Source organism: Hemiscyllium ocellatum, chromosome 10 (genome assembly GCF_020745735.1).
Source record: "Hemiscyllium ocellatum isolate sHemOce1 chromosome 10, sHemOce1.pat.X.cur, whole genome shotgun sequence".
NCBI lineage: Eukaryota > Metazoa > Chordata > Chondrichthyes > Orectolobiformes > Hemiscylliidae > Hemiscyllium > Hemiscyllium ocellatum.
In genome coordinates, this window is record NC_083410.1 from 46,770,250 (window position 1) to 46,795,629 (window position 25,380).

Consider the following 25,380-nt stretch of genomic DNA (forward strand, 5'->3'; position numbering starts at 1 on the left):
CCTCTGAATTTATTTTTGTTTCTTTACATTATAATTTTCCTTTATCTTGCTCCATCATCCTTTTTGTAGTTTAATCTCAGTTTGCATGCAACCGTGTCACAGTGCTTCCTGTGTGTTCTGTTCCTTTCCTCTTGTCCTGCTTCATTATTTATTTAAAATCCTTTCCTCTCTATTTGTATCCAGTTCTGAACTGAAACATAAACCCTTTATATCCATAAGTACTGCCTTCCTTCCTGAGTATTTCGAGCACTTTTAGTTTTAGTGAATATGATACTTTTTACATTGTCCACAACAGACAATATATGATCCCTTTGAGTATGATTCCCACTGAGGTACTGGGTTAACCCACCAATGAACTGATATTGTTCAATCTTGAGAATGATAGTTCAGTGGTTATGTTACTGGACCAGTAATTCAAAGAGCTAAATTAATGATTTGGATTTGAGACATGAGCTCAACACTTTAAACTCACATAATGACATAAATGGTAATGGTATTAAATAGGTGTGTTGGATAATAAAATAAATGATGTGGGAGAGTATAGCACCAGAAGGCATGATCTCAGAATTAGGGGTCACTAGTTTAAGACCAAGATAAGGAAGAATTTATTCTCTCATGGGGAAATGAATTCTGTAGAATTATTTACTGCAGAGGGCTGTAGAGGCTGTGTTATTAAGTAAATTCAAGGCTGAGTTAGATTTTTAATCAGTAAGGAAATCAAGCATTTGGGGAAAACATAGGAAAGTGGAGTTGAGGATTGTCAGAGCAGCAATGAGCTCATTGAATGGTGAAGCAGACCTGATTGACTGCATGGTCTACGACTATTCCTGTGTCTTATGATTTAAATTCACAGAATAGTCTGAAAAATAACTACAGAGATTTGCAAAACGAAGTTGATATTTCAAACTTTGCAGTACCCTTTCCCCAAATTAATGGAATGTTGTATTTTGATCATGCAATCATGCTATATTAAATAATAGTAAATCTAATTAAACATTTCTTTACCTCTCTATAGGACAAGTTGAAAAATATCCTACAAAACCTGAGACATGAGCTGCAACAGATCTAACTGTTAGCTCCTCTGAATACAGGACAGAAGCAGAGAAAACTCTACTTATCAGTAAAACATCTGACAGAACACATAGAGCTGCAGGCAAGGAACTAAACCTTAAAGATTACCACAAAGGAAAACGTGAGTGAAGCACACTGAAAGAGAACTCAGACCTGACTGACAATGAGAACATATATCCAAGAAAATGGCAAAAACAGAATGAGTTTGAAAACTTGAGGAAAAAACTCGCCATACAACTTTCTACAACAGATCAAGATTTCAAGTAACATGTTACTTGTCACTCTGAAGACAAGTAGCAAGGGTGTATAATATATCACCTATCAAGATCACAGCGTTCGTAATAGATACCCTAGATACCCTTCTTTCACCAGTTTCAGGAGATACTGAAGTAAAGCTTACTAAAATCATTGAGACCTATCATTATCACTTTTCTGCCCTTTAGGTTTCAAATTTACTTGTAATTTATCAATTTCCAGTAATGAATAGATAGTGAAACTTCCTGCTCCACTCATATAACTCTGAAAAGATTATCTGAATGTTCTATTAAGCAATAAAAATTATTTATCTTCCAGCTACATTTCTCCTTTTATTTGTGGAAGCAAAATTGTGAATTTGTTATAACTAAGGGACAACTTTAGCTTTATTATCTTAATATGCATTACATAATGACGCTCGCAAAAAGGATCCTAAGAAGTCTTCAATTTGTTTGATTTGTAAAGATTGTTTATTGGAGGATAGGGCTGCAAGAATGTTTTAGATTGTTGATGGCTGATATTTGCACACCAGCTTTCCCAGACCAATCAAACAAATAAATGGCTAACTTAAGTTTTGAGTAGAAACCATCTGTACCACAAGGAAGAAAGCATTTTCTCACTGCAAGACCGGTTCAAGCTGCCCTTTACCTTCCTAGCTGAAAGAACCTGGAAATAAACTACTCCCTAATGAAATATGAACATACCAGCAAAGTGCTCCAAATTATGCGCACATTCATGGCAATTCATGTCCCTCACCTAGCCTCCATGATTGAGTTAAGCTTTATGTCGAGAAGGCAGAGTCTAATGATGACACAATGGGAGCAATTTTTACCTCCATCAATGTAATGTTGATTACTAGTAAATATATAACATATGAACATAGGAGCAAGAATAATTTATTCAGCTCCTCTATAGAACCATGGAATCATCAAAAAGTTACAGCGCAGTAAGAATCCATTCAACTCATCATGTCTGTGCTGGCTAAAAAAATAACTTGTAAGGATGTCAACCCCTCCAATACTTGCTCTTGAATTCTGCTTATTGTACCTATTCTCACAGTCCTATCTACAACTAGAACACCTGTGTTGTCCCTTTACTTTAGGAGAACGTGAGGACTGCAGATGCTGGAAATCAGAGTTGAGAGTGTGGTGCTGGAAAAGCACAGTAGGTGAGGCAGAATCCAAGGAGCAGGAGAATCAACGTTTCAGGCATAAGCCCTTCATCAGGAGTAAGGCTTGTGAGCCAAGGGCGGGGGAGAGATAAATGGGAGGGGGGGGTGAAGCTTGGGGAAGGCAGCTGAGAATGAGATAGGTAGATGAAGGTGGGGGAAAAGATGATCGGTTGGACAGGAGGGTGGAGCGGATAAATAGGAAAGATGATGGACAGGTCAAGAGGGCCATGCCAGGTTGGAGGCGTGGAACTGGGATAAGATGGAGGGGGGCAGAAATGAGGAAACTGGCGAAATCCACATTAATCCCATGTAGTTGTAGGTTCCCAAGGCAGAAGATGAGGCGTTCTTCTTCCAGGCGTAGGGCAGTGAGGGTTTGGCAATGGAGGTCCAGGACCCGCATGTCCTTGGTAGAGTGGGAGGAGGAGTTGAAGTGTTCAGCCACAGAGCAGTGGAGTTGGTTGGTGTGGGTGTCCCAGGGATGTTCTCTGATACAATCTGCAATTTGGCGTCCTATCTCCCCAATGTAGAGGGGACCACATCGGGTGCAATGGATAAGCAGTGGAGGTACAGGTAAATTTTTGTCAGTTGTGGAAGGATCCTTTGGGGCCTTGGATGGAGGTGTTGGGGGAAGTTTGGGTACAAGTTTTGCATTTCCTGCAGTGGCAGGGGAAAATGCCAGGAGTGGGGTGAGGCCTGGTAGAGGGCGTGGATCTGACAAATGAGCCGTGGAGGGAATGGTCTCTCCAAAATGCTGATAGAGGTGGGAAGGGAAATATATCCCCAGAGATGGTGATGGAGAGCTCCAGGAAGGGGAGGGAGGTGTCTGAGATGATCCAGTTAAATTTAAGGTTGGGGTGAAAGGTGTTAGTGAAGTTGATGAACTGTTCAACCTCCGCATGGGAGCCCGAAGAAGTACAATACAGTTATCAATGTAACGGAGGAAAAGTTGCGGGATGGTGCCGGTGTAGCTGCAGAACATGGACTGTTCCATGTACCCAACAAAGAGGCAGGCATAGCTGGGGCCCATGTAGCCAGGCGGATGTGGGGTAGGGTACTTGTTGGGATAGTGTGACAGGAAGAAAAGGAGGGCTTGGAGGCCTTCATCATAGCGGATAGATGTGTACAGGGACTGGATGTCCAGGATAAAGATAAGGCATAGGGGGCCAGGGAAACAAATGTCTTGGAGGAAGTGAAGGGCATGGGTGGTGTCCGAAATGTAGGTGGGGAGTTCTTGGGCTAAGGGGGAGAGGATGGCATCAAGGTATGCAGATGTGAGTTCAATGGAACAGGAGAAGGCCGAGACAATGGGGAAAGTCAGGTTTGTGGGCCCACTTCCCACCCTATTTCCTGTAAAAACGCCATCCCCTATTCCCAATTCCTCCACCTCTGCTGCATGTGTTCCCAGGATGACCAATTCCACCAGAGAAAATCCCAGATGGCTGCCTTCTTCAAAGATCACAATTTCCTCTCCCATGTGGTCCATGATGCCCTCCAGTGCATCTCCTCCACTTTTTGCACCTCCGTCCTTGAACCTCATCCCTCCCAACGCAACAAGGAGAGAATCCTCCAGTCCTCACCTTCCACCCCACCAACCACCTTATACATCACATGATCCTATGCCACTTCCACCACCTACAAACAGACCCCACTGCTAGGGATTTATTTCCATCCTCACCCTTATCAGTGTTTTGGACAGCCCATTTCTTCGGCGAGTCACTTGTCAGATCCATGCTCCCACACAAGCCCTCAACCCACTCCTGGCACCTTCCCCTGCCACTGCAGGAAGTGCAAAACCTGTGCCCACACTTCCCCCCCCCCCCCCCCATCTACGTCCAAGGCCACAAAGGATTCTTCCATATCCAACAGAAATTTACCTGTACCTCCACTAGTGTCATCTACTGGATTTGTTGCACCCGATGTGGTCTCCTCTACTTCGGGAAGACAGGACGCCAACTTGCAGATTGTTTTAGAAAACATCTCTGGGACTCCCACACTAACCAACCCTATCGCCCCATGGCTGAACACTTCAATTCCTCTCCTACCCCAACAAGGACATGCAGGTCCTGGGTCTCCTCCATTGCCAAACTTTGACGTCTGGAGGAAGAATGCTTCATCTTCCACCTTGGGACCCTACAACAACATGGGATTAATTAGGATTTCATCAGTTTCCTCATTTCTGCTCCCCCCACCTTATCTCAGTCCCAAACCTCCAACTCTGCACTGCCCTCTTAACCTGTCCATCGTCTTTCCCATCCATCAGCTCCACCCATCTCTCCAACCCATCACCTTCTCCTCCACCTTCCTCCAAGCCTCACCTCCTCCCATTTATCTCTCAGCCACACCACTACCTCCCCCTCCACCTCCCCCCAACAGCCCACAAGCTTCATGCCTGATGAAGGGCTTATGCTCAAAATATCAATTCTCCTGTTCCTTGGATGCTGCTTGACCTGCTGTACTTTTCCAGCACTACAGTCTCAACTCATCCCTTTCCTTTCCAAAAGAGGTAAAGCATTCATTAAGAATTGTGACCACATCATCTTCATCCATGCAGAAATTACATGTTCAGTACATCTTTGATCAGCCCAATCTTTCCTTAGTCATCCTCTTGCTCTTAATACACTGAAAAAACATCTTGGTGTTTTCCTTGATTTTACCTGCCTATGTTTTCCATATGTGGTTCGGAGAATAGGAAGGCATTCAGAACGTAGTCAGCAGGATAGGAAGGCATTCAGAACGTAGTCAGCAGGATAGGAAGGCATTCAGAACGTAGTCTATCCTTTCTCTGCTTTCCTAATTTCCTGTACTTTCTATACTCCAAAAGGCTTTTAACAGTATTAAGCTTTCTGCTCATTCATTTTCAGCTTTATCTTACCTGTTATTTTTGTGTATGCCAGAAGCATCCATATTTGGAGGTACAATTTTTTTTCTTTCTGGAGAAATATTTGTGCTGTATCTGTAGAATCGCACTTTTGAATGTCTGCCACTGCTTTTCCTTCAATCAGCTGTATCCAGTCCATCTCAGCTTCATAAGGTTTGTCTTACCCAATGGTGTATCTTTGCACTTTTCCACAATGATGCTAAATCTGTCTGTCTGAAGGTTACTCTGTCCAAAATGTTCACCCACTGCAACTTCATGCTCTTTTCCAGCTTCATTCCCTAAGACTAAATCCAAAATTGTTCACCCTCTCATTGGGCTTGTTATGGCCGAGCTAAAAAAAAATTCTCTTCAATACTGTTCAAGAATCTCATGTCCTGTGTGCCTTTCACACTGACCATGTCCTAGTTGATCTTCAGTGATCTTTATATATAAAGTGCCTTTGTGGCATTTGTAACACAAATGATGCTGTGTATTTTTTTCAGCTTTTTCTACACAGTTTATTTTCACACTCCCTTGAACAAGCATTGTTTTGCTTTGTATTTGCATGTAATCCTTTTGTTTATATTACCAGTGACTATATTTAAATACTCAACAGCATTACGACAGTGACTAAATTTAAATACTCAATAGCCATAAAGTGCTTTGAGACTTCTAGTGGTCATATAAAGTAAGTGCTGTGAGTGTAATGTAATTGATGAGTAGTTAAGCAGGCTTGAAGTGGTCTATTCTGATATTCTCCATCCAAATTGGCAGAAATTGCTCTCCACAATTGAAGTACTGTGATCAGGTTAATTGTCAAGTGCTATGTTATCGGTATGAAAGAATAGAAAATGCAGATTTTAGTATTTGAGGCTATAGAATTAAAATTCTCTTTCCTGACACAAATGTGGAGGTGGGGAAATAATTAATTGGACTGGAGAGTGTATTCTGTGGGACCATGCAGCCTTTCTGACTCTAAGTCCAGTGCAAAATGTATGGATAGACTTCATACTCTAATGTCAACGTAACCCCTTAAGAAAGCAATTAATACCTCCTTAAGGGATTCATCAGTCCAGCTATTTGAAATAATATTTAGAGGTAATTGTAAAGCAGCATCTAACGTAGGTATTTATTGCTAATTCCTAACGACCCTTGACAAGATAGTGGTAGTGAGCTACATAGTTGATCAACTGAAGTGTATGAGATGATGGCATTCCCATAGTATTATTAGGTAAGGCATATCAAGATTTTGACCCAGCAACGATAAAGGAAAGCTGAAAAAGTACCAGTCTTAATTATATGTAAGTCCAAGGAGGAGCTCCCACACACCTGCAGCCCTGATACTTTTAGATGGTAGAAGTTGAGGATTTCGAAGTTACTGTGAAAGAAAACATGGTGAGTTGCTGCAGTGCAAGTTTAAGCTGATTGATGGCATACCAATCAAGTTGCAAAATAGGTGATGATGCTGCTCCTTTAACAAGGTTGTCTTTTCTTTTCCCCCAAGAGAGATCATAAAGGTAGAGGTGCTGATATGTCTGAACTGGCTACTTTAATAATGACCATCAGATACTGCTTAAATCAATAATCAGAGGAGACCTTTAGGGTTTGTTTTCAAAACACTCATACAATGAAAGGGGAGTGGCCAGTTCTGGATTTGTTTAGTTTTAGCTGGGGACCCAGAGAAGCTACTGGGGCAAAAATAAAGGTTCTATGTTTCAGCCAATGATTTCTCTCTGGAATCTCTCTCTCTTCTAAGAACTTTGAATTAACCTTTTTGCCAAGGGGTGTGTTTATGGGATTTTGCAGGAAATGGGAACAGTTCTTTAAGTTAGATCATGTTGGTCAGGTTTTCATATAGTTTTTTAAAATTATTTTCTTTTGCTTGTGTTTCATTTGGTAGTCTCTAAATAAATTTTGTTTTTTTAAAAATTGGAGTGATTTAACCAGCTGCTCCATTCCTGGAATATCCACACTGCACCTGCTTAAAACAAACTAGAAAATTTAAGGTCTGGGCTAAATTCTTGAAATGTTTCGAGGGGGTTTGGCCTAGTCTATATTGTAAACAGAGGATCTGTAATAAAGTGCTGGAAAATCTCAGCAGGTTTGGCTGCATCTGTGGAGAAAAATACAGAGCTAATCTTTCAAAGCCAATAACTCACCTTAAAAGCATTGGACCTGAAACACTCCACAAATGCTGCCGCACCTGCTAGATTTTCCAACATTTTCTGTTTTTTTTTCAAATCAAGCAATTTACTTTGTTGTGAATAGCGCTGTTGGGAGTTATATTATCTGAGCAAAAGATATTCCTTTTGGTATTCCAAAAGATGCACCTCAAATCTGTATCTGCAGATAGTGGGAAATCTGGGAAGAGTCAGGTGAGTTATTTATTGCAGAACATCCAGCCTCTAACCTGCTATTGCAGTAACAATGATTTTGAACCTGATGCGATTCGTGGCCATGGTCACCACCCATCACCAAGGATGTTGATACCATTGAATGTCAAGGGTGTGGTTAGACGGTTTTGTTGGAAATGGTCATTGCTTAACGGCTTTGTAGTAAGCACATTACCGGTTTATAACATGGACTCTGCAGAGTTAGCTGAGCTGGATGTGCCTTTGGGTGAGCTATCTTGATTGGTGCAAGGTGGTCCACCTAGTTTCATGATATTTTATAGCAGCAATTTGATACAACTGAATATCTCAGTAGGACCAAAGTCTTCTTCCAGGTTTTTGGATTAATAATCCAGTAATATAATTTATTTGCTATCACATTGTTGGTATTACTATTATGAAAAATTGAAACTAAAGCTTAGTTAAAATCAGTCACAAACATAATTGAAATTTAATTAATTTTAATTAATTTCTGTACAATTGTATACAAAATGCTGGAAAAGATATAACAAGCACATACGTATTACATTCCTATTCTGTAATGAGTAAAATATTACAATTTTTTTTTAAAAACGCACAAGTTTATTTGTCTTTTACAAATAAAACCAATCATGGTACATTAATATTTTCTCATGTACTGAACAAAGGCTGTTACTGGTTATGAGACCTTACCCTAAACACAGACTGGAAGCTCAGAACACAAAAGTAGGCCTATGAAAAAAACTGACTTGTCACAAAATCACAGCACATTTAAAGATTTTTCTGAATTATTCAAATTAATGGCTTCTGAGATGACCGAATAAGGTCCCCCAACTCAAAAAAGTAACTTACGAGACACTAAGGGAGCTGCCAATATTTTACAGAAAATTGAAGTCAGGATTAATAGAATAGTTTAGAAAAGAAATAATGTACAAAAGTGTCAGTTTCCTGCAAACAGTAATCTTAATTATTTTGTAATATGACTAAGCTGCATCTTTACAGAGGAAATTTTACTGCTTTAAAGCTGTTTTATATATGATAGTTGGCATTATTACTGGAAACATATAATCATTTACTTTCTGTAAATCACTGTACTTTGTGCACTTTAATCAGCTTTGGTATTCCCATTTTGTACCTCCAGAGCTACTGCAGAAGATTTTATAACAGAGTTCACCTGCTAGTACTGTCTTATTTCTACTATATTTGTTCACTGTACTTTGCAATTTTCATTTTCTTCACTCACAGTAATCTGTTTGGTGGAATGTTTCTTTTGTTCCATAAATTTCTTTGTATTCATTGGGCACCTTTTTTCTGATTGCTTCCCATCATTAGTATTAAAGCCCATTTTCTTTGCACTGTTTGTTAATGATGATAGAGGTGGCTCTGCCATAACTGGTACTGAATCCAGATGTAATGCTGGAAATTCAGCTGATTGCTAAAAAACACAATAAAGATAGATGTCAAAACTCAAAATTGTATCATATGATATGAGCAAATATAATCAACCATTTTCTATTTATTATGAGGGAATGCAATCAAACAGGTGAAATATTAATAGGAAAATGCAGTCCAATAGACAGGAGAAAATTCCATATCAACATTTGCTTTTGTGGCTGTGCTGTACACTAAAGGAGCTAATAATGTGGAAGTATACTTTTAAGAAAAGCTTTTGACATGATTTTTTTTTGTAAACACTCTGCAACAAGGCTCTTATATTCTAGTCATGTCACTAGTCTGGAAAAACACGGCAGGTCAGGCAGCATCTGTGGGTGGCACAGTGGTTAGCACTGCTGCCTCACAGCGCCTGAGACCCGGGTTCAATTCCTGATTCAGGCGACTGACTGTATGGAGTTTGCACGTTCTCCTCCGGGTGCTCCGGTTTCCTCCCACAGTCCAAAGATGTGCAGGTCAGGTGAATTGGCCATGCTAAGTTACCTGTAGTGTTAGGTAAGGGGGAAATGTAGGGGTGTGGGTGGGTTGCGCTTCAGCGGGTCGGTGTGGACTTGTTGGGCCGAAGGGCCTGTTTCCACGCTGTAAGTAATCTAATCTAATCTAATCTGAGGAACAAGATGTTGCAGCACAGAAGCAGCACAGCTCCTCAGATGCTGACTTACCTGCTGTGCTGTTCCAGCACTACACACTTGACTCTGATCTCTAATCCTCACTTTCTCCTTCACATAACAGGAAGAACATAACCATACAGCTAACCATGCAGGGACCGGACAAAGATGTAGCACAGTGGTTTGCACTGCAGCCTCACAGCACCAGGATCCCAGGTTCGATTCCAGCCTTGGGTGACTGTCTGTGTGGAGTTTGCACATTCTCCCCGTGTCTGCATGGGTTTCCTCCGGGTGCTCAGATTTCCTCCCACAGTTCAAGAATGTGCAAGTCAGGTGAATTGGCCATGCTAAATTGCCCATAGTGTTAGGTGCGTTAGTCAGAGGGAAATGGGTCTGGGTGGGCCCCTCTTCGGAGGGTCGGTGTGGACTGGTTGGGCCAAAGGACCTGTTTCCACGTTGTTGGGGATCTAATCTAATCGTATCGCGAGTCTGGTAATCTAAAATTAATGTGTTGGGGACATGGATTTGAATACCATTAAGGCATATGCTAAAATCTAATCTGGAATTAGAATATAGATGACCATATATATAGCCACAGTACATTGTTGTAAATATCCAACTGTTCCAGGTCTGGTGTCTTTGGGACTCCAGACCAGAGCAATATATTTGATTTTTAACTGCCCTCTCCAATAGTCTAACAAGTTCAAGGGTAATAAGGGATGGACAATAAATGCTGGCAATGCCCATTTCACATGAATGAATAAAAATGGTTTGTTAGAGTTTGAGAAGAATTAGTCCACAAAAGGAAGAATAGAGAAAATTCAAGATAAAATACAATTTAAAACTTAATGAACTAAACACTAAGCCTAAACTGAAGTGAAACACAATGAAATAAGAAAAACAAAACAAATACTTCATCAATTTTTATATAGACAAAGGGATGAAGATTAGTGACTAAAACTAGTTGAGATGGGATTTAGTCAGAAATTAAAATTCTCAATTCCATCTCAACATGCCAGTTTCAATGGATGTGGAACAAGAAGTGAAAAGCAAACCCCAGGTGCTGAGTTGGTAATTTAAATATTTAAACAAAGCTGGCAGTTTCTGACTTAACCTGCTTTGAGATTTTATAGTAGCCACTTAGGAAACCTAGCACCTGAAGAACTTTGAGGAGAGCTTTGGGGAAGAAGCAAATAACTTTATGGCATTGAGCAAGGTGATAGAAAAGTCTTTTCTCCACTCCTCTAAGCTCCCCACTATCAGTCCCTCATGCCACTCTTTGTGCCATACTATGACCCCAGAAGTAAAGACTAGACGTTTCTTCATTAGCGTCAACATCTAGGCCAAGGTAACTTATTAGCCCCACACAGCAGACAACTCTACGTCTTGAAGACAGTGTAATATTTCTGAAGGATACAGCCTCAATAATTTTTTGCCATGTTTATTTCTTCACATTCTACCAATGGGCCAACACTTGTATATCAGGACGAAAGGGTCTGTTTCATGCTGTTTGCCTCTATCAATTATATAAACACAGGAAGTAATGCACCTACTGAATAAAATTACCTGCTCGACAGGACTGCTTTCTGCTATTGTCTCCGACTTGTTGCAGACTTGCACAACTCCCTTATGTTGCATCTGCCTATAGGGAGATATTCTGCTCTGAACTGCAACGCTGGAACTAGCCCTGTTGAGTAAGGTTGTCCTACGCAGTATGTAAGGGCTGTGTGATACAGTGGGAATGTCCGCAAAACCTAAATTTAAAAAAAGACGATTATACGTAATCACTGCATAAGTTCCAGAATTGCACAAATTTGTATTGCATCAACAGTTGTTCAACCTGCTCATGAACAAAAAACCCTAAATCAATTAACTTTTGTAAATATGCTTCAACATTTTGCATTTAAATTCACCTTTTTTCATTTAAGACACTGACTTGCAGGATTATTAGAACCCTTCAAGCAAAGGTTTACAGACACTGCCAGAGGTTTCATTTGATATCCTCCAGGACAAAGTAGCCAGCTTGATTGGCACCACATCTACAAGCATTCACACTCTCCATCAACAATCCTCAGGAGCAGAAGTATGTACTATTAATGAGAAATTCACCAGAGATCTTCAGATAACACCTTCTAACCCACAACCATTTCCAGCAGAAGGTCAATGGCAGCAGATACATGGGAATATGCCACACACCAACCTGACTTGGAAATGTATCATTCTTGCTGGGTCAAAATCCTGGAATTTCCTCCTAATAGCATTGTGGGTTTACCCTCTGCACTGGTTCAAAAAAATAGCTTATCACCACCTTCTCAAGAGCATCTAGGGACAGGCAATAGACACTGGCCAGCCGGCAACACCTATGACCCAAGGGAGAACGTAAAAGAATTCTCCTCTCCATTAAAGAGATGAAAACCAGCCACAGCATAAAAATGGATAGTCAAATTAGGCACCACTTATCTTTTGTTGCTGCTGAAAATTAGAATCAGCCTTTTTCAGTCCTGGCAAACTTTGGCATCCTACCTAGGCTAAATAGCCAATTTGTTATTAAATTGGTCTCAAGTAAGCATTGTCAAATCATCTGACTGGGGGAGAGGTGCTTGTGTGATGTCTGTGGTGGTGGTTTAGAGAATGAGAGAGAGAGAGGGAGAGAGAGAGAGAGCGCTAAAAAAGAAAGAGAGAGAGACAGTGAGAGAGGGAAAGCGAGAGACAGATGTTTTCACTTGGAATTAAGCTGCAAACTTGACTGATTGTTTGCAGTTCTTGTCCTTGGACATTAGTAAGGTGTACCATATGTGCAAAAGTTAAGTCAGGAAATTATCTTCCAGGTTTTAATGATTGATAAAACCACAGAAACAAGTTGGCAATTATAATGATCTTGATCTTTTTCATTCCATAGGCATGTGATTGAATAAACTCACCCTTTTTAACAAGATGTGGAAGACCCTCTGGTTCTGATGGAGATTTATCTTTTGCAACAGGCTTTAAAATATTCTCATGCTCTTTATCACTTCTTGTCCTCTTTGCAGAATTCTGCAAAGCTTCTGATTTCAATCTATCTCGTTCCTCCTTAGATTCTGCTCCCCTTACTCTCTTTGCAGTAAGGTTTGATTGAGTATCTGGGCGCTTTTGGTGACTTTTATTTCCAGCTAATTCCAATGGAGCATCCATGGTCTGTTCTGCAATATTGCACACACTTGGAGACTTCAGACATTTTGGCTGACTCTTGGACTGACCAGGTGACTTCTTTTCACATTTGTGTACAAGTGATCTTGGTACAGCAACTTGTTCTGCAATACCATTCTCATCTTGAGCATTTGACTGTTGGAATTTATTGCTCAAGAAGACCACCCTGCTCTTTAACATTTCATTTTCCTCCTCCAGTTTGTGGCTGCTTTTAATCAGGTTCCAATATTTCTCCATATTTTCGTCAGCTTCTTTTGTTTTTTCCTCTAATGCCTCTTTTAGTTTTTCCACCTCAGTCGTTTGGTCATCTATCTGGGACTCTGGACAAGACATGAAAATTATTAATTTATGAAAGCCTTACAAAGATTGAGTAAAATCAGGGGTATGGCAAACTAAGCGAATTTTATAACCATTGTTAAATTTGATTTGCCAAAAATTTATCATTCATGACACTCATCCATTAACAGGTCAAGTCCTGTTATCATCTCATTTTAATCATTTGGCACAGTGTTGGTTAAAGAAAATGTACTTGTGATGGTGAACAAATAAATATATTTCTATGTTAAAATTTAAGTTCAGATAGAAAATAAAGAAGAAAATGTGTCTGTATGATGCAGTTCCCACTTATCAAACTTAAAATTCAAAATAAAAATTCAAATAATTATGAGGTATTAAAATTGTTGCTGAGAATGTACATAACATGGTTATGGTATAGATAAATTAATTTTTGAGCAGCAAGATGAAGGACTACAAAACAGATCCATTTTGCAATCTTCCTTACGAAGGATAGAAATACTAACATGATCGAAAAGGTACCAAGGATACTAAAGGAAAAGAACGCAGTGCAACTTTTAACAAGCTATTTTTCAGAAAACATTTGAAGGAATAGTATCCCTTTGTTCCTCAAATGCAATGTCAGTAAATTTTTCCAAAAGAATGCAGTGCAGTTTTTAAGAGTTATTTTTAGAAAAGTAAGTGAAGGAATAATATGCAATAATATATCCTTTGTTCCTTGAATACAATGTCTGAAAAGATTTCCAAATTGCAGCAGCGCAAATCTTTGCATCTCATAATCAGTCAAGAATGATTGCTACTAGAATAGTCCATGTAATGTCAACATGTGACAAATTTTGAGTAGTTTTCTGTTGTGAATGAATATGATATATAATTTAATTTTTAAGCTCAGAATTTCTTTGGAAGAATGGATGTCATTGTTTGCACAATTATGAAAAATATCGTTCAGTAAAGCAAATACCAAAGGAAAAGATTTACAAGTTAAGATTAGGAAGGAGTCAGGCAGAAGTTAACAGATGTTTTAATTAGTCCAAAACAAATTAACCAGTTCAAAGGATGAACTAAACCATCTGCATTATTTGCACATTTTGTTTGAACTGACAAAAGTTAGTTGAATTTCGCTCATTTTCTTTAGTTCAAATGCTGGATTCATCTACTGTCTACTTACCTAGTTTTGGGTTTTTCTGTAGTTGTGCAATTAGCTCCTCTTGTTGCTGAATGTGTTTCTTCAGTGACTCCTTTTCATGTTCAAGCTGCTTACAGCTTTTCATCCAGAGTAGCAGTTTATTTTGAGCACATTCTTTGTCTCTTTTTAGATTAGCCATAGATTTTTGCAGTTCATCTGCCTAAAAAATCATCATTGATAAAAAATTCTTCAATAATTGTTTAGATACTTTTATTTTCCAACTAAATGTGTTCATTCAAGTTTTTAAATCATTTAATAACTTCCTAGATATTAAAAAAAATTCTCTCCTTCCTAGGCTCAAGAAAATCACGTGATGATGAATAGAACTAGAATTAATCTCAAAACACTTTAAAAAGCATCTAGGTAGAGCTTTTACCCAAGTGAACTTTATTCTTAAAATTTGTAAAAGTTATATTACAAACATTTTGACTTGAAAATTCAATGTCAAAATACAGCAGGTTCCATTTTTGTGTGTCTCAATACAACTTTCGGCCCAATTACCTGTTTCTTTCAATCTATTCCTATTCATAAATAATGAATTAATCTCCAGTTAATGTATTGCATTGCATACAATTGTATACAATTAATTACAATTAGTTCACAGCAGAGGTGGGTCATGAAGTACTGCAATTCAGCGTTTAGATACAGTACTCTATAAAGGTTTACAGAGGAAGTACTGAAATGACATTGGTTCAAATGCTAATAGGTCACAGTCCAACAGCAGGGAGAGAGGCCTTTTGGCCCAAACTGATCTGTGCTGACCAATATGTCCATCCACACTAACCCCATTTCCCTGCACTTGGCCCATATACTTCTAAACCTTTCCTGTCTGAGCATTTGTTCAAATGCCTTTTAAATATTGTTAATGGACCCACACCAACCACCCCTCTGCTGGCAGCTCATTCCATACATATACCACCCTCTATGTAAACAGGTTGCCCCTCAGGTTCCCATTTATTCTTTCCCCTCTTACCTTAAACTGATGCTCTCTAGTCCTCGAATCCCCAACCCTGGGAAAAAGACAGAGTATTCAAACTATCCATGCCTCTCATGATCTTATACAATTCTATTAGATCCCCTCTCAGTATCCTATTCTTTAAAGAAAAAAGTCCTAGCTTGTCCAACCTCTCCCTCTAACTCAGTTCATGAAGTTCTGGCAACATCCCGGTAAATGTCTTCTGCATTCTTTCCAGTTTATTAACAACTTTCCTACAGCAAGGTGACCAAACGAACACAATATTCCCCAAGTGCAGCCTCATTAATGTCCTGTACAACTGCAACATAACTTCCCAACTTCTACACTCAAATCCCTGAATGATTCAGGCCAGTATGCCAAAAGCCTTCTTCACCATCTTGTCTACCCGTGACTCTACTTTCAAAGAACCATGCACCTGAACGCCAAGGTCCTTCTGTTCCACTACATTCCCGAAGGACCTACCTATCACCATGAAACTCCTACCTTGATTTGACTTTCCAAAATGCAACACCTTACACTTATATACATTAAACTCCATTTGCCATTTCTCAGCCCACTTCCTCAGCTGATCAAGGTTCTGCTGCAATTTCTAATAACCTTCCTCACTGTCCTCGATGCAAATGACATGAAAACAGGCAGCAATGTGCTAAGCTTTTCAGTTCGTTGCCCAAAGATTGCAAACAATTAATTAGCTCCAGTGCTTGTTTGTAAACATTCACTATATTAGAATATGCATGATCGTGGGCACTAGGAAGGACCATTTAGTATAAGCCTTTTCCTATAACTGTGAACAGAGAAAAACTAAAGAGAAAGAGACGGGCAGTCAGATTTTTATTTTTAAAAATCCCTGCAAATGTGACCCTCTATAGGCTTCAAAAGAGAATGGAACTGGGGAAAAATATTTTGATAAAGCAGGATAATTCTGTTATTTGTGGTAGGTAGCATTTTCATTCCTTTGTACCATTACATATCATTCTCATCATCTAGTAAATCTGATAATACTTTCTGATCTTTACAATTGCAAACATTAAAATTAAACTATTTTGCGTTTCTTTTCTGTTCCTGTTTACTGAACAGGTGCATACTTCCAACGAGAATACCCAGGTCAAATCATACCCTTGAGTTAGACTATTGTACAATGTTTTTATTGGGCAGCATGCACATTAAACTAAAGGTATGTCTGTCAGATTTGTATAGCATTAAAACCCTGAACAATTTGAACACTTGTCTGTGGTCTGTTTACATCAATAGAAGTCTTAAGTGTAGAAATAAGCTGTTATCCAGACTTCACTTAAATTTTACCTTGCAGATGGCATCTTTTAAGGTAACATTTATTTCTTCTTTTGCAGCTTTTAGGTTGTTCATTTCTATTTCTTGTTCAGTTAGCTGTTTCTGCATTCCAGCCAATCTTTTTTCATCCAGCTGCATTTGAACATCATGCTAACAAATTAAATGCAGTATTTATAATTAGTATGGAGGTATTCCATTTTTGGGGTAAATATGAACAAAATTCTCTGAAATAAACACTGAACATATAAGTAACCTTTTTGTTGCTTTTAACAAGATTTTCATGACTCTGTCCAATTTGGAACGGATAATGGTGAGCTTTAAAAATGACTTCATGGCCTCTGCCCACATCAACAATTTTTAGCCACACAGGGTAAGGGTACAGGAATAAAGCCTAAACATAGCATTCCTGACCTCGGCAGCTCCATTGCAAATGTGGGCATTTCAAACCCTGAATTTTGATGGAAGTCAAGCCAGCTTTTTAAGCTATAGTCATGGCAGCTCAGAGAAGTTGTGAACTGTAAAGGATATTTGGTCTGGTACAGGGTATCTTTTAACAAGTAAGTTTCAACGGTATTACTAATTTCACATGTCATAATTCTGTATGTTGAATCTGTTTAGAATGCAGCAATTGATGATACTCTTAAAACTGACCATTAATCTGACCTGCGTGATGAGAGTAGAAAAATGTTCCAACACTTTACATTACATTATCTAACATATAAAGTGCATTGGACAGTACTGTTATTCAGATGTTCAGGGAATCAATTGTTCCCTGTAATTTAAAGTTTTCGTTACTTGACAGCTCTGACATCTCTGCTTCTGCTTTAAACTGTTAGCAGCTGATTGAGCTTTTTCATTGTCAGCTCAGTCATCTGTTTCACCTAGTTTATACTTTGACGACATGGTTCAACACTGTCATTGAATTTGAAAGCCTTATTTCAGCTCCATAAGTTTTGAATTTCAGCTCCATAAGTTTTGTTTATACAGATGGGCTATGCAATTCTATATGAGTGCTCGGATAGGTTCTAAATGTCAGAAATGGATTCAGCCGATGAGGGGCTGTTGTCAGAGCTCTTAAGGGAAGTGCAATTTTATTCAGCTTATAGGTTTAGGTCTACTTTGTAGGAATCTTTGTCTTGAAATGGTTGATGAAATAACATTTGTTTACTTCAATAGTTTTACCACCACAGATGACTGAATGATTTTGTTTTGATAGTTTAAGAGCATCACAAAGACTTTCCAATAGTACTGCAGGGCTCAAAGGTTATATATAATGGATGCAGAGTGAGTGGCCATGAAAGTAATGGATATGGGTGAGAGAATGTGGTTGAGTGTTATGGAGAGGATGGCAGGGGAAGCAAGGTTGGTAGCTTGACACTCAGCTACCAAGTTGGACAGATGTTACAGGGGACTGTGGAAGGTCTTCTAACCTGACGGCATTTGCATTTGTCCACCTCCATTTCTTCCTCAGGTTTGCTTTATGAGGCAGAGTTCCTGACTCCAGCCAACCTCCCCAGTGATGAAAATAATGTGGGTAATATTGTCTGGCAGGATACAGTTTCTCTTTGTTGAGAAATGGCTTGACTCATGATTAATACCTCAAAGTTTTGAATTTGGGCACGAATCTTAATTGAGAATCCAATCCATTACAAACTTAATGTAATCAACGCAACAATTGTTATAGTAATTTAATTTTGATAATCAATCAACTGTGAACATTCTTGTTTAACAAACTCTTCAATGTGCAATTTAAAGATTACCTCTTTCTTTGGGGCATGACTTAAAAATGTGTTTTTTGTACCTTCTCACTCAATCACATTAACATTCTGCTTAAGTCCTAAAAACATCAAAGACCCAAAATATACATCTTCTATGTGGAAAAGCTTACTTTTCCATCAAAGAACAAGAAACATAGCTTCACTCTGGGAAACTATCAAAATTGCATGTCTATGTGCAGTTATTGCCAGGACCAGCCAACCAGAACAAGCAATATGCAAATTCAGATCCAAGTTAAAAGTTAATTACTTCCCACAATCACACAGCGAGTGCCTGCAACAGCAATAAGACGCACAACTAGGTACTCAATTTTAGCAATGTTGTTTAACAGACAATAGACAATAGGTGCAGGAGTAAGCCATTCTGCCCTTTGAACCAGCACCACCATTCATTATGATCATGGCTGATCATCCTCAATCAGTATCCTGTTCCTGCCTTATCCCCATAACCCTTGATTCCACTATCCTTAAGAGCTCCATCCAACTTGTTCTTGAAAGTATCCAGAGACTTGGCCTCCACAGCCTTCTGGGGCAGAGCATTCCATACACCCACCACTCTCTGGGTGAAGAAGTTTCTCCTCATCTCTGTTCTAAGTGGCCTACCCCTTATTTTAAACTGTGTCCTCTGGTTCGGGACTCACCCATCAGCGGAAACATGTTTCCTGCCTCCAGAATGTCCAATCCTTTAATAATCTTATACGTCTCAATCAGATCCCCTCTCAGCCTTCTCAACTCAAGCATATACAAGCCCAGTCATTCCAATCTTTCAGTGTAAGGTAGTCCTGCTATTCAGGGAATTGACCTCGTGAACCTACGCTGCACTCCCTCAGTAGCCAGAATGTCTTTCCTCAAATTTGGAGACCAAAACTGCGCACAATATTCCAGGTGCGGTCTCACCAGGGCCTTGTACAGCTGCAGAGGGACCTCTTTGCTTCTATACTCAATTTCTCTTGTTATGAAGGCCAGCATGCTATTAGCTTTCTTCACTGCCTGCTACACCTGCATGCTTGCTTTCATTGACTGATGTACAAGAACATTGACTGATTTCTGATGAAGGGCTTATGCCCGAAACGTCGAATTTCCTCTTCCTTGGATGCTGCCTGACCTGCTGCGCTTTTCCAGCAACACATTTTCAGCTCTGATGTACAAGAACACCTAGATCTCATTGTACTGCCCCTTTACCTAACCTGACTCAATTTAGGTAGTAATCTGCCTTCCTGTTCTTACCAAAGTATGTAACCACATATTTATCCACATTAAACTGCATCTGCCATGCATTTGTCCACTCACCTAGCCTGTCCAGGTCACCCTGTAATCTCCTAACATCCTCCTCACATTTCACCCTGCCACCCAGATTTGTATCATCAGCAAATTTGCTATTATTATTTTTAATACTTTCATCTATATCATTAATATACATTGTAAAAACTACGGACCCAGCACTGATCCCTGTGGCACACCACTGGTCACCGACTGCCATCCTGAAAGACAGCCATTTATCACTAGTCTTTGTTTCCTGTCAGCCAACCAATTTTCAATCCATGTCAATATTTTGCCCCTAATACCATGTGCCCTAGTTTTGTTCACTAACCTCCTATGTGGGACTTTATCAAAGGCTTTCTGAAAGTCCAGGTACACTACATCCACTGGATCTCCCTTGTCCATTTTCAGAGTTACATCCTCAAAAAATTCTAGAAAATTGGTCAAGCATGAGTTCCCCTTCATAAATCCATGCTGACTCTGACCTATCCTGTTACTGCTATCCAGATGTGTCGTAATTTCATCCTTTATAATTGACTCCAGCATTTTTCCCACCACTGAGGTCAGACTAACTGGTCTGTAATTCTGTTTTCTCGCTCCCTCCTTTCTTAAAAAGTGGGACAACATGAGCCACTCTCCAATCCGCAGGAACTGATCCTGAATCTATAGAACATTGGAAAATGATCACCAATGCATCCACGATTTCTAGAGCCACCTCCTTCAGTACCCTGGGATGCAGACCATCAGGTCCCAGGGACTTCAGACCTAACAGTCTCCCCAACACCATTCCTGCCTAATATAAATTCCGTCCAGTTCAGGTCCTTCAGCTACTATTACATCTGGGAGATTGCTCGTGAATTCCTCAGTGAAGACAGATCTAAAGTACCAATTCAACTCTTCTGCCATTTCTTTGTTCCCTGTAATAAATTCACCCGTTTCTGTCTTCAAGGGCCCAATTTTAGTCTTAATCAATTTTTTTTTCACATACCTAAAAAAGCTTTTACTATCGTCCTTTATATTTTTGGCCAGTTTACCTTCGTACCTTATTTTTTCTTTGCGTATTACCTTTTTAGTTATCCTCTGATGTTCTTTAAAAGCTTCCTAGTCCTCCGATTTCCCACTCATCTTTGCTATGTTATACTTTTTCCCTTTTGTCTTTGCATGGTCCTTAACTTCCCTCGTCACCCGTGGCCACCCTGGCTCCCCTTAGGATTTTTCTTCTTTTTGGAATGAATTGATCCTGCATCTTCTGCATTATACCTAGATATACCTGCCATTGTTGTTTCATTGCCATCCCTGCTAGGGTATTGCACCATTGATCTTTGGCCAGCTCCTCCCTCATAGCACCATAGTTCCCCTTATTCAACTGAAATATTGTCTCTTCCGATTGTACCTCTCCCTCTCAAATTGCAGATTGAAGCTTATTGTATTGTGGTCACTACCTCCTAATGACTCCTTTACTTCGAGGTCCCTGATCAAATCCGGTTCATGGCACAACACCAGATCCAGAATTGCTTTCTCCCTGGTAGGCTCTAGCACCAGCTGTTCTAAGAATCCATCTCGGAGGCACTCCACAAACTCCCTTTCTTGGGGTCCAGTACCATCCTGATTCTCCCAGTCTACCTGTATGTTGAAATCCCCCATAACAACTGTAGTAATATCTTTGCGACAGGCCAATTTCAGCTCCTTATTCAACTTACACCCTACATCCAGGCTACTGTTTGTGGGCCTGTAGATAACTCCTATTAGGGTCTTTCTACCCTTAGAATGTCTCAGCTCTATCCATACGGACTCTACATCCCCTGATTCTAGGTCCCTCCCTGCGCAAGTGACTGAATATCATTCCTTATCAACAGGGCCACCCGTCTTGCGAAAACAAGTATAGCCTTGAATAATCATTTCCCAGGCCCTGTCCATTTGAAGCCATGTCTCAGTTATCCCCACAACAACATAACTGCCAATTTCCAAATGAGCCTCAAGCTCATCCACCTTATTTCTAATGCTTCGTGCATTCATATATAATATTTTTAATTTGTTACTCCCTCACCCTTCCTATCAATCCCTATTTCACTTGACCTTACGGCATGATCTTTTTTTAGTTTTCTGCTCCATTGATTCCGTCGTCTTTCTTGACTTCTCTTGTTCTAACTTTCCCTTTAACTTCCTTCTTAAACTCCTAGTTTGTCCCCTTCCCTCCCGCTATTTAGTTTAAATGCAACAGTGTTGCAGTGGCAAACCTACCTGCCAGAATGCTGGTCCCCCACCTATTAAGGTGCAACCCGAGCCTCTTGTATAATTTATCCTTATCGCTAAACATACCCCAGTGATCCAAGAATTTAAATCCTTGCTTCCTGCACCAGTTCCCCAGCCACACATTAAAGTCCATTATCTCCCTGTTCCTGTCCTCTCCAGCCCGAGGAACTGGAAGCAAACCGGAGATAACCACCCTGGATGTCCTGCTTTTCAGCCTTCTTCTGAGTTCTCCGAAGTCCCGCTGTAGAATGCCCCTCCTCCTCTTCTCGACGTCATTTGTGCCGACATGCACCACCACATCTGGCTCTTCACCTTCGCCCTTGAGGATTTCCTGCACTCTATCTGCGATGTCCTTAATCCTGGCAACAGGAAGGCAACACACCATCCTCAAATCCTGCCTGTTGCGGCAGAAATCCCTTTCAGTCCATCTCACTCTGGAGTCCCCTATTACCACGGCTCTGTGTGACGTCTGACTCCTTGGCTCTGCCTCCACACTAATTTCTGATTGGCAGACCTGACCACCTCTCGGACTGGCAGTGACATCTGTCTCTACGGTTTCCAAGAGATTCAATCTGTTCCTGACAGGTACTTCCCCCGGGGTCTCTTGCACTTGTCTCATCTCTGCCTTCCTCATTGTCTTCTCCCTTCTACTCTCTTCTGGTATGCTCAGTGTAATAACCTCGCTGAAGATCCTGTCCAGAAAGATCCCGTTCTCTTGTATGAGCCTGAAGTCATCAGTTCTTTCTTCAGTGCTGCAATATGCTCTGTCAGAAACTGAACGTGTACACACTTTCCACAGTTATACGAGCCAGCTACACCAGAATCCCTGACCTCCCACATCATGCACACAGTACACTGAAACAGCTTGACAGTCATATCTTCACCCTCTTCAACTGTGGCATAATGACTTCACTCAACTTCTTTGTCGAAGACTCCTGAGCCAAAGACTCATTCTTTTCTCAACAGAAACTTCCCTCCACCCCCATGTTTGGTTGCAAATCTGTGGACCTGGGGCCTAGAACACACCTACTTAAATAACACTCACCCACCTTCCCAACAGCCTCTGTGTTCCAACTTCACTTCCGCCCAGGTCCCACTGCTCTCTGCAGCAAAATTGTGATGTATAAATAGTGACAAGGAAACAGGGAAAGCTTGCATACACTTCTGCAAATAATTCCAACTATTGTTTACCTCTGCATACTCAGCCAATGGGCCTTGATGTAACTTCTCTTCAAAAATATGGCCCCTCCAAAATTAAAGTCTTCATTCCACTCTCTGCTGAGGTGCAAAGATGGATTCTGTACTCCTCTAAACCGATTTTAAAAACTCACTAACCTCTGTCTCTGAACTGAGACTGCTACAGTTGAAGCAAGACAGGCAACGTACACATCTGAGTGCTTGAAAACAGAGCAATTAAATACTGGAATAGTCAGAGGGCAATAAGAAAAAGGTTTCATAATGTTGACTCTCATCTTGGAGGAGAGTAGTACAAATATTTGCATATAAAAGGAATTCATATTATGCTGAAGATCATACTAAACATAACTAAAGACACAAATAACCGCCCATTCATCCCATTACATGTACTAGGCCTTGACCGGTTCCTTTTGTTATGCAAGTCATTATATTCTAAAGTTAATTCACCATATTATGTGAAACCTGGTTAGTGTCAATCCGTGTATTCTGCAAGATTCCCAATTCTACACACAAAACTAATTATTTAATTTTTGTCATAGTGCTGGATGAATCCGTTATCAGCCCCGGTTTGGTACAGTATATTACCTGATCTTGTAAACCTTTAAGCACAGCTTGATGCTCTTCCTGGATGCACTTTAATCTGTGTTTATGTTCATCTAGATCCTTCTTGAGGACATCAGTGATCTGAAGTTCATTTTGAAAATATCCAACATCCTTTTCTAACTTGTTTTTTTCTGATTGAGAAATTTCTAGCTGCAACTAAAGTTAAAAGCAATTTTAAAAATGGAGACAAACACATCTAAAATATTACTTCTATTACTATTTTTCATTCTTGTATTGAATCTTTAACTGACATTTCAAGGAATCAATGAATAATTAGCCTCCACTTGCCTCTATTACAAAAAAAAATGGTTAGATTCAAGACTGCAGTCACAACTAATTTCTTAATACCAAGTGTAGCTAGCTGAGTTATCGTAAAAATAGTGTCTTTTTTTTACTTTACAAAACCCACTCCTACAATCAATACTGCTGTATTTTGTAAATATGGACTTTGGTCATAGTTTTGTAGACAAGTACCAAATTGCTTGCACTAAAAAAAAATCCAAACTTCTTATACTTTATTGTTGATCACATTGGTGAAAACTTTGATTTTTGCAAATGTCAGATTGTTGGAATTTTATGATACTGAACCTTAAGACTTTCTGTTTGACTTCTAAACTCTTCAAGTTTTGCAGAAATCAAATTCTTCTCCACATCATATTCCTGCTGCATTTTCAGAATCTTTTCATTGGCTATAGTTAAGTCATCCTGCAGTTTACGATTATTTTCTGTCTGATCATTTACCTGAAAGACATCCATTTCATTGATTACTAAACATTACAGTTGTTTGATCATTTTACCAAGTGCCAATATCTTGTCATGCATTTAATGTGACAATATCAAAAGTTACCTTGGAAAAAAAAAGTTTCATTTTAATATAAACATAATTGCTTTAAGACACATTTGATAACAGTGGTCCAGATTTTGCAGCCAGCAATGTAGTGAAATACATGAGTTAGTTGGCTAGAGACTCTCTAGTTCCAGCAGTGCCAGAAACATTAGTGACCACTGCAACAAGTACTAGGAGTTCACTGAAAACTGAATACGTCTTTTGACTTTAGGCATTACAAATTCATATTTTCCATTACTAATACAAATGTAATGCCAAATCAGGGACAGCTCCAGGCAATACAGACATCAATTAAACAGCGTGAATAGTCAACTACATGAAAATTCTCATGGATAATACAGCTGACAGTAAAATTCATTTGTAATGCCCTCTTGATGATGTTTACAGAAAGCAAAAATACACATTAGAAGTTGAAATACTGGGAAATATTTTATGTCCCGTCACCAGCATTTATGAAATTACATAAAATAAAGCAGCCGGTCAACGCATAACCTTGCTACACACGCTTGACCCGTCTCCCATATGACCATGGGTGGGGTACTGACCACTTCAAAACCTCATTCCACCTCTGTGGCTGTAAAGTATGCACCTGGGAAACAATCAGCCAGTCTAACAACGGGTAGGAAGGGGGAATAATACCTCTTCTGGAAAGCCTTCATGGCCAGCAGGTACCTGCACCCTCAAGATGATAAAATCTCAAGTCATTAACGTCCCCACCACTGCAGGGAAC

The 25,380-nt window shown here is 39.8% G+C and overlaps 1 protein-coding gene across 3 annotated transcripts in view; it reads right to left on the reverse strand.

Annotated features, from left to right (window-relative positions):
* Positions 1-8,228: 8,228 nt before the first annotated feature.
* cenpf (centromere protein F) overlaps positions 8,229-25,380 on the reverse strand; it is a 94,445-nt gene continuing 77,293 nt past the window's right edge. For all 3 annotated transcript variants that reach the window (XM_060831467.1, XM_060831468.1, XM_060831469.1), the window contains exons 18-24: positions 24,392-24,544; positions 23,786-23,959; positions 16,728-16,865; positions 14,432-14,609; positions 12,705-13,289; positions 11,350-11,537; positions 8,229-9,158 (exon numbers count right to left, since the gene is read on the reverse strand). In XM_060831467.1, the coding sequence (XP_060687450.1) occupies positions 8,931-9,158; positions 11,350-11,537; positions 12,705-13,289; positions 14,432-14,609; positions 16,728-16,865; positions 23,786-23,959; positions 24,392-24,544 (1,644 nt within the window). In that variant the 3' untranslated portion in view covers positions 8,229-8,930. The remainder of the gene's footprint in view (positions 9,159-11,349; positions 11,538-12,704; positions 13,290-14,431; positions 14,610-16,727; positions 16,866-23,785; positions 23,960-24,391; positions 24,545-25,380) is intronic.